The sequence below is a fragment of the Esox lucius genome, chromosome 3 (genome assembly GCF_011004845.1).
Source record: "Esox lucius isolate fEsoLuc1 chromosome 3, fEsoLuc1.pri, whole genome shotgun sequence".
Lineage (NCBI taxonomy): Eukaryota > Metazoa > Chordata > Actinopteri > Esociformes > Esocidae > Esox > Esox lucius.
The window spans coordinates 25,307,426-25,320,099 of record NC_047571.1 but is presented as its reverse complement, the minus strand read 5'-3'; the positions used below and the strand labels follow the sequence as shown (position 1 = coordinate 25,320,099).

At 40.6% G+C, this 12,674-nt stretch overlaps 2 protein-coding genes across 2 annotated transcripts in view; both read right to left on the bottom strand.

Annotated features, from left to right (window-relative positions):
• Positions 1 to 1,411: 1,411 nt before the first annotated feature.
• cavin4a (caveolae associated protein 4a) lies at positions 1,412 to 8,532 on the bottom strand. The gene is made up of 2 exons (XM_010892487.3): positions 7,813 to 8,532; positions 1,412 to 4,286 (listed from the first exon to the last, which is right to left on the bottom strand). The coding sequence occupies exons 1-2, from the start codon at positions 8,218 to 8,220 to the stop codon at positions 3,615 to 3,617; spliced, it is 1,080 nt and encodes a 359-aa protein (XP_010890789.1). The 5' UTR covers positions 8,221 to 8,532; the 3' UTR covers positions 1,412 to 3,614.
• Positions 8,533 to 10,782: 2,250 nt separating this feature from the next.
• Positions 10,783 to 12,674, bottom strand: part of tmeff1a (transmembrane protein with EGF-like and two follistatin-like domains 1a) — a 39,597-nt gene continuing 37,705 nt past the window's right edge. The window contains exon 10 of the mRNA XM_010892475.2: positions 10,783 to 12,406. Coding sequence (XP_010890777.1) covers positions 12,322 to 12,406 — 85 coding nt within the window. The 3' untranslated portion in view covers positions 10,783 to 12,321. The remainder of the gene's footprint in view (positions 12,407 to 12,674) is intronic.

Here is a 12,674-nt window from a genome sequence, read left to right as displayed (position 1 = left end):
ATGCAAGCTCATTGCTATAAAGCAGCTATAGCGTTAGAGCTTGTGGCTTGAAAAATTTTGTATTTGAAGGCATGCATCCACTATATACCACGCTTGATACCTACAGGTTCAGTGGTTTCATTGATATGGTAAACATAATTGAACATTTTCCCAAATACATCAAAAGCATTTTACCTGATCGGTTTGAGTTAGAATATTTGGAAACTGTGGTAAAGAATACAGAAGTACAGGAGTATTCCTTACCACAGTTTCTATAATGCTAAAGTTGAGCACTGGCTTGGCATGTGTTTATGAAGTTGATATTCTCATTTGCCTTGACAGTCGAGGGGCTGTGAAGCACACCCTTATGAAGAAGGATGGCAGTTTTGAAACGGCAGTTAAAGCGTAATGCAATTATCTTGCACTCTGAATAAGGGCAACAGCTTTTGTAATCACTTATACACGTTTTGGAGTTTGCAGGACCTATAAAAAGAGCCTACTGAAATTAGACCAAGCAGCTGACAAACATTGAAGAGGTTCCTCTTTACTGTGTACCTCAAACGGCACTCCAGAAACTAAGTAAAGATCTAGTCACGCTAGGTCATATATTTGAAAAACACATCTTGATAGTTTGAAATCAATCCATGGACAAAAAAAGGAAAACTGCAGGGTCTTTATACGATACAATATTGTATTGGATATGTAACAGTATTGGATATGCAGATTTGAGTAAATATGGATAACATACAGCATTAAGCCACATTCAGGAACTTTCCCAGGGTATAGGCTATCTACAGAATCTAGTTTTAGCAAGGATTAAATTAGATTTGTTTAATTTCTGAATTACTTTCAAAATTTAGAAAGGAAAATATTGGCTTATATATATAAGCAATATATTTTCATGGACAAAGTAGCCAGGGAAGTATTTGCTTATGACAATGTATTTGCACAGACAATGTTTTTTGACCTGTCTTGACACAATACTTTTTTTGTCAATTAACAGACACCCTTAACAAGAGCAATTAGGGCTAAGCGTCTTGCTAAACAGCACAAAGGCAAACATTTTCAACTTGTCTGCTCAGGGTTTTGAAAATTGGCCCAAAACTCTAACTACTAGGCCCTTTTGCAGGGTAAATTCCCATGTGTGAGTGAATGATTGGCATTTCACTTACAACAGTGCAGTGGAAGAAGTGAATCTTCAGAAAATTGCTGACTGATACGTTTTGCTTAAGCCTCCATCAAGTTAATGATTTAATTTGAACTCCAGATAAGATTGGCATGCTATTATGAGTTCTCACAAGCAAGTGCCAAAGTCACTAAGGTACCAAACTTCACTCTTAGATGTTTGAGAAGCCTGAATATTATGAACATCAGTCTAGTCTCCTTTCAGAAAAAGTTATATTTTATTAAATAATTTGCATTGAATTAATACTTGCGGCATTAGTCCTTTATTCATACAAAAAGAAAACAATTACTTGTATTTGATTGTATGCTTGATTGCTATGCTTCCATGTAAAACATATTTGACACCAAAATAAAACAATTATGATCTATAATGCTGCTTCCACATTTCACAATGCATTTAAATTACAATTCTTGTTTTGCATCAATGAACCATAGCCGTTCAACACAAAACCTATCATCAAACCACTGCACTATTGAAATGAAATGGGAGAGATGATTAGAGATATATTTGCCATTTCCTTCAACACAATACATGGACTATTACTGAATCTGTGTTAAATTAGAGGTTACATGATTCAGAATACAAACTACTAAAATTGCTTAGTTACACACTTTCCATATACATTTCCATATAAAATAAAATAATATCTTTCCATCTTATACCTGTCCTTTAAACAGATAACAAACGCAGAAATAAAATGTCTACAATTAAATGGGTGAGGCTTATTGTAAGTATGTTTGGCAGAAGGTTTAGCAAATAAATGATTACACATTTGTATTTCCTATGCCAGACACACACTATTGACACACTTCCCTGTGAACTAACAAGGTCCACGTCCACTTCTAAGCTACCTATACATCTCATTTACATAGATTTTGGGGGCTTAAACCATTGCAGCAGGCTATTCTTAACACATTTCTTTCTGGTAGACGTGAATTACTGTAGGTCAACTGTAGGTAGCTTACAGGTATCTGAGCACAGTGGAATAAGACTTGTGCATTGCCTTTTGAACAGGTTTGTTGCAATTAGTATTTCATAAAAAAATGTATGCAATGAAGCTCTAAACAGGCGAAGGGCATATACTGTACATACTGTAAACTGTATTGAGAAATGACTGTGAAACTACTGTGAAATATGACATTGTTGTCAGGTACAGGTATATTTTCAGACTCATATTATTGCACAAAATCTAATCAGTGTTTAAAACGCTAGTGCGATTAATGTTACATACACACATAAAGAAATGTACATTACTTTATACTTTCCACAAGTATATAAGTTTACATATATTAACACTAGTACACTAAACATTCATATGCATAACAAATATTTCATAATCAGAACACTGAAGTTACATTCATAGAACATAGTATATGACTGTTAACTCCCAACCTTTGCATAACCTTTTGTTATAAAATGTTTAACCTTTTTGGGGGGGGGGTTGACAGATTTTTGGACTTTGAAAACACTGTGCATGCAAATTCAAGCCTTACTAGTTATGGACATCGCCCCATATGCTTACATTTTGATTCAACATAATTTATTATAACAACATGTCAGCTTGATAATGCCGTAGTTATCTGCGTCTATTCTAACCAACTGCATTGTCTCTGTAACCTTACCATAGAACCTACTGAAACCAAATTGACAATACCACGTCCAGTCTTTTCATGTTTACATAGCATTTATATGTACAGAGACTGTCTTCTGAGACTGTTGGACAATTTCATGATTATGGTTATTCTATGTACAACATTATTCATTCAGATTTAAGATTAATATCCTAAACAAACTGCCTCAACATTCAGAATCTTTTTTCCTTTCCCCCTGTTAGAAAAACATTGTTTCTATCAATTCCTTACTAACCAGCATTGTTTCTTGGTCGGTTAAAAAACACAGGTCTTGGTACAATTATTTAATGTGTCTTAAATTTTAATGTCAGTAAACACTGAATACTCAGCGTACCAGTTTAAGTATATTTGTTTCTAATGTGCCCAATGTGAATGTGTTTGCGCAAAAACCCTCAGAACTGAATTCATACCATTTTTTAAATATTTTTCCATATTCCAAATTTCCAATCTTTACCTTTCTCTTTGTGTGTGAATGTTTCCATGAAAATAACAACACATCCAAATATGAAATCATTCCAAAGTAAAAAGTAGTAACAGGCAATTTCGATGGTATGGTCTCATACTGATCAGCATCTGAAACCCCTGAAACTTAATCTTTATATAATACCAGGTCACAGAACGTTTTCTACTCGTTTGTAGTTACTGGAGTTTTGTGTCTATAGAAAACACAAGTATCTCCTGAATACAGATTGATTGAGTAAATTGTCTGTCATCCATGTTGATTCATCACATCTCTTTTGCAGGGCACCACAAGCTCTCTTCCTATCCCGCTTCACTTCCTGCTTGGTGACGTTGCGTTGCGGCCACATGCTGGAGATCTACTTCCTGTTGTATTCGTCCTCCTTGCCCTCTTCCACTGCCTCCACTGTGAATTTCCCCTCCTCCCCTATCCGGATGGCGGCAGATAAATCCACCGGGCCCTCTCTCTTGGTTTCCTTCTCCGTTACCACTTCTGTGTACGTGACTTCAGGGGTTTTGCTGACTTGTGGGCTTTTCCTGCCCTTGACTGGGGTCACAGCCTCATCTACGTCCCCCGCTGCCTCTGCACCTTCCTGGCCCTCTGCCACGGTCCTCTCCTTCTTCAGCTTGATGCGGAAGGACTCCTTGGTCGGGGCCTTCTTGGCGATGTTCTCCTTCAGCTTCTCGCCGGATTGCTTGATGCGCTCACCGGCCTGGTGCATCTTCTCCCGTCTCTCGGGGGGCACCATTTTCTCGCCGATGTTGTGGAACTTTGTGCCCAGGTTGTCCTTGGTCTTGGTCATGGTCTCCTTGGAGAAGGCGTGTTTGATGCTTTCAATGCCCTTCATGCCTGACGCCTTCAGGCGAGCGGTTCTGGAGCCTCCTTCAGACTCATCCACCGTCATGTACTCCTCGTCTGAGGAGATGTCCGCGGGGACATCGTAGGTGTCCGGTTCGATCACCAGCCCCTCCAGACCAACCGCTCCTTTCGGGGTCTTTGTCACTGCCACCGAAGGGATCTCATGTTCACCCTAGAGAAAAGATGAATTGCATGTGATGAGGTTAAATAATATACATATTCTTTTGATAGTTACATAGACAAAGTGGTTGAGTGCAGAACGGGGGGATAAATAGTATCTGTTTTTAGAAAGCTTTAATCGGTTTTCCCTGCACCATGGAACCAATTAAACAGTCCCAGAAGTACCAACCTGGCCCAAATGGTTCAATCAAACCTGCTAATCTTTGAAAGGAAACAAAGACAGATTCATACCATGTCTGCTTGACTGTGCACTTTCAAGGCAATTATGGAAAAATAGTAGTAGAGGAAAAGTTGGTCTTTGTCTTGGTTGCTGTGTCTTTGTGTTGCCCTTGTAGTGGAGAATGGTTGCAACAGTATATGTCCTGCTGGGCTATATATTACATGCCAGTAACCACTCAATAGCCTACCATTTTCTCTACAGGATCAGAGACAAGACGATAGAAGATCAGTTTTTCTTAAAAATAGCTTTAGCCACACCATATCATTGCAGCTTTCAACATATCTAAGAATAGTTAACAAATAATTCAGACAATTTAGCCCCTCAGAATGAAAGAGAAATGGGAAGCGTGACAAAATATAAACCGAAGAATAGCATAAAAAGATGTGTCATTAAGAGCTTCCAGCAACACTTTTATTGTTATAACTGAACCCATTGTAAATAGTTTAACATCCGTCTCTCCCTCTTTATCACAAACGCCTAAAGAGTGACAGATCACTCTATTCCAGAGACTGGGCAAACCGCTGGTTCTGCTGAGGACTTTGAATCTGACACAGACATTTTTATAATTTAGATTTTGTCACTGGCAATGATCACACATTAATCAGGAGGGTGCGTCGTCTGAGCATGCCCCATCTCTGTAAACGACACAATAAGAACGTCGGTAATGTCGGCCTTCTAGCAGATTGACTCATTTTCATTCCTGATGTTGCCTGGCAATTACTAATAGATTATTGCGACCAACATTAGGTCTGTGCTTTCGTCAGCGTATGCTGTGTGTGATTTATGGAACCAGATGTCCCAACAAAGATAGAACAACCTGACAAAGGTTTTTTCAGCCCCCACTGAGAAAATCCTAATGTCCCATGTAGGGACACAAGGTTAGAATTAGGGTTACTTTGATGTTTACACATTACAGATGTGAGTTAAGGTTAGAGTTAGATTTAGGGTTAGGTTTAGGGCTAGGAGATAGGGAACATGGATGTATGGGTTTCCAGTTCCTACCTTCAAAAAAACAATTGTGCATGGCTGTTATCCAGGCCTAAAACTGGGCCCCACAAGGTATTTTAGCAGGTCTCGAATAGGAAAAAGACAGTTTATGGCTTAGGGGTTAGGTTTAGGGTAAAAGTTATTATTGAGGTTAGTGATATAATGTATTTTACTTTTAAGTTTAGGCATTACAGGTTAGGTATGTGCTTCTAAGGGTTAGGAGTTAGAGTTAGATTAAGTTAAGGCATAAAGGTTAGGTTATTGAAGTTATGGTTAAGGTTTAGTTAAGTTTAGAGGGTAGGTGACTTGGATTTCCAATTTTTTTGAGAGAAATGCAAGTGTGTGTGGCCTTTTTAGTGTCTGTTGCCATGGTTACAAAATAGTGTGTGGAGGGCTTCATGGTTCAGAGCAGGAGAGAGCGCCGTAAGTTATACATCCTCTCTGTTAACCCTAAAATACACCAGAGGATATGTAAGATTGATGTCTGTGCAATTTTAGAAAGTTCAACAAAACAAGGAATGACAATTACTTGACTGATAAGAAGGACAAATACCTAAAACTTTAATAAGTTGCCATGTCTAGGTGGCATTCCATCTTAGACCATTTCTCTTGTGGTCTGTGAAATGTCTACTCAGGCCTCTTCTGTACATTTCCATTTTCTCTATGTGTCTATATGATGGGGTGTTTAATAATTCTAGCATCAAAAAACGGATGCCAAGCATTTATCCTAAAAAAGTGCCACCCCAGTTGCAAAACTACTGCCGTTTTTCTGTGTCCTGTTCCTGACTGCCCCATGCTGAGCTGATGTGTCCCATTTTCAGCCGCTGGCAATGACTGTCTATGACAAACAGTTTGCTTCCTAACTGAAGTTAAATTACCATTGTGGCAACTGCTTCGTCAGAGGCCAAATATCTATATTAGGAGATCTATGTCTTGATAGCCATGCCCTCAGAATAACCCACAGCAAATCAGTCATTTGGAAATCCTACCCTCAGACAGTCCCCTTCAGGGAAGAGGGAGTTTCAGCCCCTCCTGGTGATCGTCAAAGAGCAAAGATGAGATTCACTATACACTTTTCATGGTGTCGTATTACTATCATTGTCCCGAGGTTTTTATGCAGACTACTGAGACTGTTCTAATGTCCATTCCTAATTACCCTGAATATTTCCATGGAAAGGTATAGCCACTAGGCCTTAAAAGTTTAGTCATACATAATTGATAAGACTATAAGGTTTCAAAGGATGTGACTCATCTGGGAAGCCTTTGCACATTTTTGAGGATTAAATAATAGCCCACCGGAATTACTATATAATGAAGGCCACTTCATTAATCTCCATTACAACTAATTGGTAGGATCTGTTAATGGACGATAAACACGTTAACAAGTTGGTGATCCAACATTGATCACTACAGAGGAAACCATTACCGCCTATATTCCTTCACAATAAATACATCTGACTCCCACTAATGGCTGATGTTGCCTTCATTCGAGTCTGGCCCAAAGCTGGGTAACAGTGATTGGCAGGCCCTCATTTTTCAGACTGGCCGCAGCAGTTAGTTGCCACATTAGAAGGGCACAGCGTAACCTTCTTTTTTTGACTGTAGTTTATCGTGTCCCTATTGGTAGCGGGTAGCATTCCATCCTCCCAGAATAGGACGCTGTGATGTCACCAGACGGCAGCTGCTTCGTTCAGGGGGAAGTACACACAGAGCTCTCATTGCTATTATAACACCTGGAAGCTCGTATTAACACAGAGCGGTTGAAGCCTTTTTGGAGACTTCTCTATTGTAGTCTAATACATACACTGTAACTCAAATCTGTACCATGTTTATTCACGTCTTGAAGTCCACCTTAACTTGCCTCTGGTCTTTTTTTTTTTAAGTCAACGCCTTAAACCAAAGTTAATTATTAGGACTGGAAAGCCCTTATGTGGTATCCATCTCTCAACGCAGTTTGCTTGTCATGAACAGTGTCAGTCTTGAAATTATTAGGACAGGCAGTAGAGGTATTACACAAAACAATATGTGAACCCTGTTGCTAAAACTGTCATTAAAGTCCAGCGACTATAAACAGACATGTGGTAGTACACCTTCATTGACTGACACAACTAGCCAATGACTTCACTTAGATGCTTGTTTGCTGCTGTTTCATAGATATTAGAGATGCTTGCATTTCAACTGTGACTTCCTTTCCATTTATTGACACAATTATTTATGGACCACCACTGATTTTTGACGACTGAGGGCATTTCTGTTGCAACTTCCTCTACACCCTTTGTTACCCAGCATCCTACGAAATGCAACCCGTTACCTGATAAATGACGACACGGAACTTGTTCCGGGTCAGCAGCTCGTCCTGTGTGGTCTCCACCTTCTTCACACGCGTGTTCTGCTTCTCCACGCGAGAGCGCACCTCCTTGACGTTGGAGCTGACCTTGCGTGTCTTCTGGAGCAGCTTCTCCACGGTGCCACTGGTGGCGGTGTGGTCCTTGGACAACTTCAGGACGTCTCCCTGGATGGTCTTGATATTGGTCTCGAGCTCCAGCTGCCGCTCCTCCATGCGCTGTTGGCCAGACTGCACGTTGTCGATGATGCCCGCCACGCGCTCCAGAAGCGACAGGATGGTCAGGGCGCTGATGGGGTTGCCCGCTTCATCCTCCACCCCCAGTACCTCCAGTTTGTCTTGCACACCAGCCATGCGGTACTTCGAATGATCCATGGAAGAAGTCGAAGAAGTGGATATTGGGTGAAGAAGAGACCTGAAGCACAACTTTGATGCCAAAGCAGGAGACTTTAAGGTCTCGGGATTAGATTCGGGTTGATTCGGAGAGCTCCAGGACTATGGAGGTACTACCAGCAAAGAGACCAGATGGAGGCAATGCCTTACAAGAGTAACCCAACTCAGGTCAGGTGCACAAGAGAAAGATGACTCCACCTACCCCTTTAGAATGGTCTCAGGACCAAGAGGGGCCCTGTTAAACAAGATCTCAGAGAGCAGGAGATGGACTGACAGGGCTGTAGTGTAGCCGGCAAGCAGCGGCACAGATATAAATACTCTTTTGGTAAGGTGACACTCTGCAACGCAGGAGGGATTGATGGAAATACCCCACCAGACCACTCCGCAACACCCACGATTAATTCATAACTGCAAGTGGTGGGAATTATTTACTGTAGGCGTGGCTCGATGTATGTGGCTGTGTCCATGTCAACGACAACTTCTGACCCATTCTGAATCGTTTGTAGTGACAGATGGAAAGGTAACACTTTGGTTGTCCGCCCTGCTTCCCCATCCTGGGAATGCTGGGAGGATTAAACATCGTTCGGCTGCCCTTTTACAGTTCCCCAGGGCAGCAAAGTCCACACATTGATTGGCAGTGAGATCAGGAGCCATTTATATTGTCTACAAGCTGCATTGTGTTGAGGCGAGTGTCATGGTGCCGCCATATTGCATTGGTGAGCACTGACCGGCTGTTGAAATAAAGTGGTTGTGTGTTAGTTACAGCTTCCCCCATTGATTTGTTGCTGTGATTAAATCTGTGTTTGTTTCGGAATTACAATGGACATAAATCAAAGGGACCGATAAACATGTTGTATCCCATCCACGATGCTGCACCTCCTTGAGCCAGTCTGTATCACTTTGTAAATATCAGATCTCCATGGCAAGATGCTTTTGGAGTACGGACATTTGCTTCAAATTAACGAACAACCTTTTTCTTCTAGGGGGCTGCACATGGTACCGGGAAAATGGCAATATCACAAAATACCCTCAACTGTTTGTCACATGTTCTATCCTTTATTCTGGATGCCAGCAGCAGGAAAGCTCTGACAATAAGGACCAACATCTCTCTTGCCCTATGACACCTGACCTACTTACTGTGCTGTCTCTCCCTAGGTTTCATTACGATGGTCCCCGATCTTACTGCAGATCCACCTATATTGATTTCCTCTCAGGCTACAAGAACGTCAGAGAGCCTCGGCCTCGCCACATCCCTAAACCGGTACACTGCGAATGGACCAACCTCGCTCCCCCGAACAGGGCCTGGTCGCCATATTTTCTCCTCCCATTGGGAGGGTGCTGTGGGGGGGGGGGGGGAGCTGCTGAATCGCCTCAGATGAAGCCAGCAGCTGCTGCTGCTCCCAAACCGCCCCACCTCACCCTCTCCGCTGTCTATAATTACACTGCTGCCGACCGCCTCAATCCCCCCTTTCATATCTGAGGCTCCCCCTCCGCCACACATCCACATGTAGGCCCCTGCGTGGTTTGGATTATTTGTACGAGGAAAGTCTCCGAATGTTTTTCTTTCATAGTGCGAGGAGAGCCTTTGAACTCTGGTCCCATTTTGGGCATCTGTAGATGAGCAGCTTTTAATAAAATTTAAATACCAATTAATGGTCCACACACAAGTAATCCATTGGGCTGTGTTCACTAGACCTCCAATCTGAATTACATGCACGTACTGTAATTGGAACTCTGTTGTATGTACTTCTCTACCAACGCTAGTGGTGTGGTGTGTGTAGGTATGTGTGTGTGTAGGTATGTGTGTGTGTAGGTATGTGTGTGTGTGTGTTATTTAACCAGACAGTTTAAGTGTGTGTTTAAGCGTGTGTTAATTTACCCGACAGCTCCCTACACATTCATCGTGTCAATGTCATCTTATTTCCCACCACAACCAGAGTTTATCGACCCATTGCCTGCTCCATGTGTATTGTTTCTAGAAAATGCTAAAAAAAAATTCTGCTTTATTGACAGAGATGAAATGGAAAGGACTGAAGAGGTGAAAGTGTGCTAAAATAGCTGAATCAAACCCATGTTGCGTGGTTGAGTGTGTAGCAGAGGCAGTGGCTTACCCTCTTGGCCAGCCTGATGCGCACACTGACCTGGAATTTAAACATGCGGTAACTCGAGTTGTTGCAACCTATTCGTTTTGGGTCGAGATCAAAGAAACTGAGGCCTAGATGCAACCGCCCCTGTGAAAGCTGCCCAACCCTGGACAACACCCAAAATGTCTTTGGAGGGTGGGGCATTGGGAGTTGTAGCTTATATCTTTGCTTTGACCAAACAACAGGAGATCTACCTAAGTCAACTGTGTGCTTGTGGAAGACTCTCTGGTGGCCCTGTCACATGGGTAGAGAGAAGGTCATCTCATTCATCTCTGTCACCGTAGCGACACGCACAACACAAACACACAAATTCAGGTGCTCCGGCGATACGGTAAAATACACAAAGCAAAAACACACAAAATGCATCATTGACCATTTACTCATTAATTTTCTGACATGATACGTTAAAAAACATTTCCTCTTTATTTTTTGGGGACAAAAAGGCCTATAAAGTCCTACATGCAGAAGATCAACATCATGTCAAACACATTCTAGTCACATTTCTAGTCACGGCTGGGATGGTAAACAACAATGAGAATCACTTTGCTCAAAGACCTACGAGCTGATGAACACAGACTAAATACATTTACATAAAGGCCCCAGTGATGGACAATTTGAACACAGGTCCCCTCAACTTGGCAGTTAAGAATACACTTTGGAGCTCGGAAGTGTTCAGTTTCCACCTATTCATTCATATATTCCACATTTTATCTGTATTCAGAATGTCTGCTGAGGGGCAAATTTACATACAATATTGTGGAGAGAAAAAAGCAGCATTACAATCCTCACATTCAAAGAAAACCCCTTTTTTACATCCATTTTTGCCAACTGAGAATTTGTCTATTACATGAGTATCATGTATTGAGTTTCGATGTATTGTCCTTGATTTTATATTGTGACATGAAATAACACTGCTCCCCCGAAGGACAACAGCCCTTCCAATTCAAATCTGTGATGGTAATATTTTTAAACAAACTCACAAAAACTTTTTGTTTCAAAGCATCACAATCCACTTTCATGTCTCCGCCATTAAAGTAAAACTTCCATCATAGGTACTTAACTGGGATGATGTTCACAACTGGTTTATAGATGACTGACGGAGGAAAAAAAATCAATAAAACTTCTCACTGACAAATCCTCAGAACATGTCAATATATCCCCCAAATTAGGTTTTACATGGAACCACATCATAATGTCTTGGAATAATCGGACTAGGACAGCTACCGAGATGGAAACTTCTAAATGTCACCTTTTATTTAAGTTAAAACTACACCACAGAATACCGTTTTACAAGTCATGCGATATACAGTAACTAGAATTAGAAAAATTATAATAATGTAATAATATCGGTAACGAAAAACAGACGTAAGCGTTAATTAAAAATAAATTATTAGCTCGTTAAACACAGTGTATTCTTTAAAATTGTAATTACATATCAAAGAATAAGTGTAAACATATTATTCACCTCGCCGGCTGACCCCTTACCCAAGAAATAAAAACTTCATTTTGGTGATCAGCTGCACATCATTTGTAAGAGGAGATGGAAAGAGACAAAGAGAAAGGGAGAGAGAGAGATTGACTCAGAAATAATTGTTTCCAATGCGTAGCACATTCCATACAAGCAGACAGTGCCTATGTTTCCTTAGGATTCATTTCCCAGTTTGCAAAAGGTACAATATAAAAAAAAGCTAAAAAAAAAAAGAAACAGGAATAGAAAAAACAAATGGCTTGGTGAACAGTTTCTTCATATCAGTCTGTAGCTGTCCGTAAATGTTTAAAATATCCACCAGAGAAACGAAAAAGTAAGGCCCCTGAAATAAATATCCTCATTCTTCCTTTTTTTGTTTTCCAGGAAGAAAAAAAGAATAAAACAACACCTTATATTTAAAAAAAAAAATGGTATTCCACATTGTAAGAAAAATCTATATAAAAACACAAGCTATACCATCCTGGAGTTAGTGTCTGATGCAAAGTGTCCAAGGTTTTGTTTTTGTCTACGGCCTCTGTTGTTTTTTGGGCATTTCCTGTAAATACAAAAACACAAAACATTTTGAGACTCAGATTCTAATTGAATGGTTAAAACTAAGCTATGAGAGACTTATGTTTTTATTTAATGACTGCCATGCCATGGGTGATTTGTTTGAATTTCTGCTAGGCAAGATGTACTTCCCATCACATAATGTATTCTCTCCTAAGAGGGGAATAACTTTATAAAACTACACAACAAGTAAATTGATTGCCTTCGATCCAGATGTTATTTCTTAGAATCCATACCAATTACTGCCATGTGAT

Excerpts from the sequence above, each read along its gene's own strand:
- cavin4a (XM_010892487.3), bottom strand. The coding sequence starts at position 8,220 with ATGGATCATTCGAAGTACCGCATGGCTGGTGTGCAAGACAAACTGGAG. Across the intron at positions 4,287-7,812 it reads TCCGTGTCGTCATTTATCAG|GGTGAACATGAGATCCCTTC; the intron begins GTAACGGGTTGC and ends TCTTTTCTCTAG.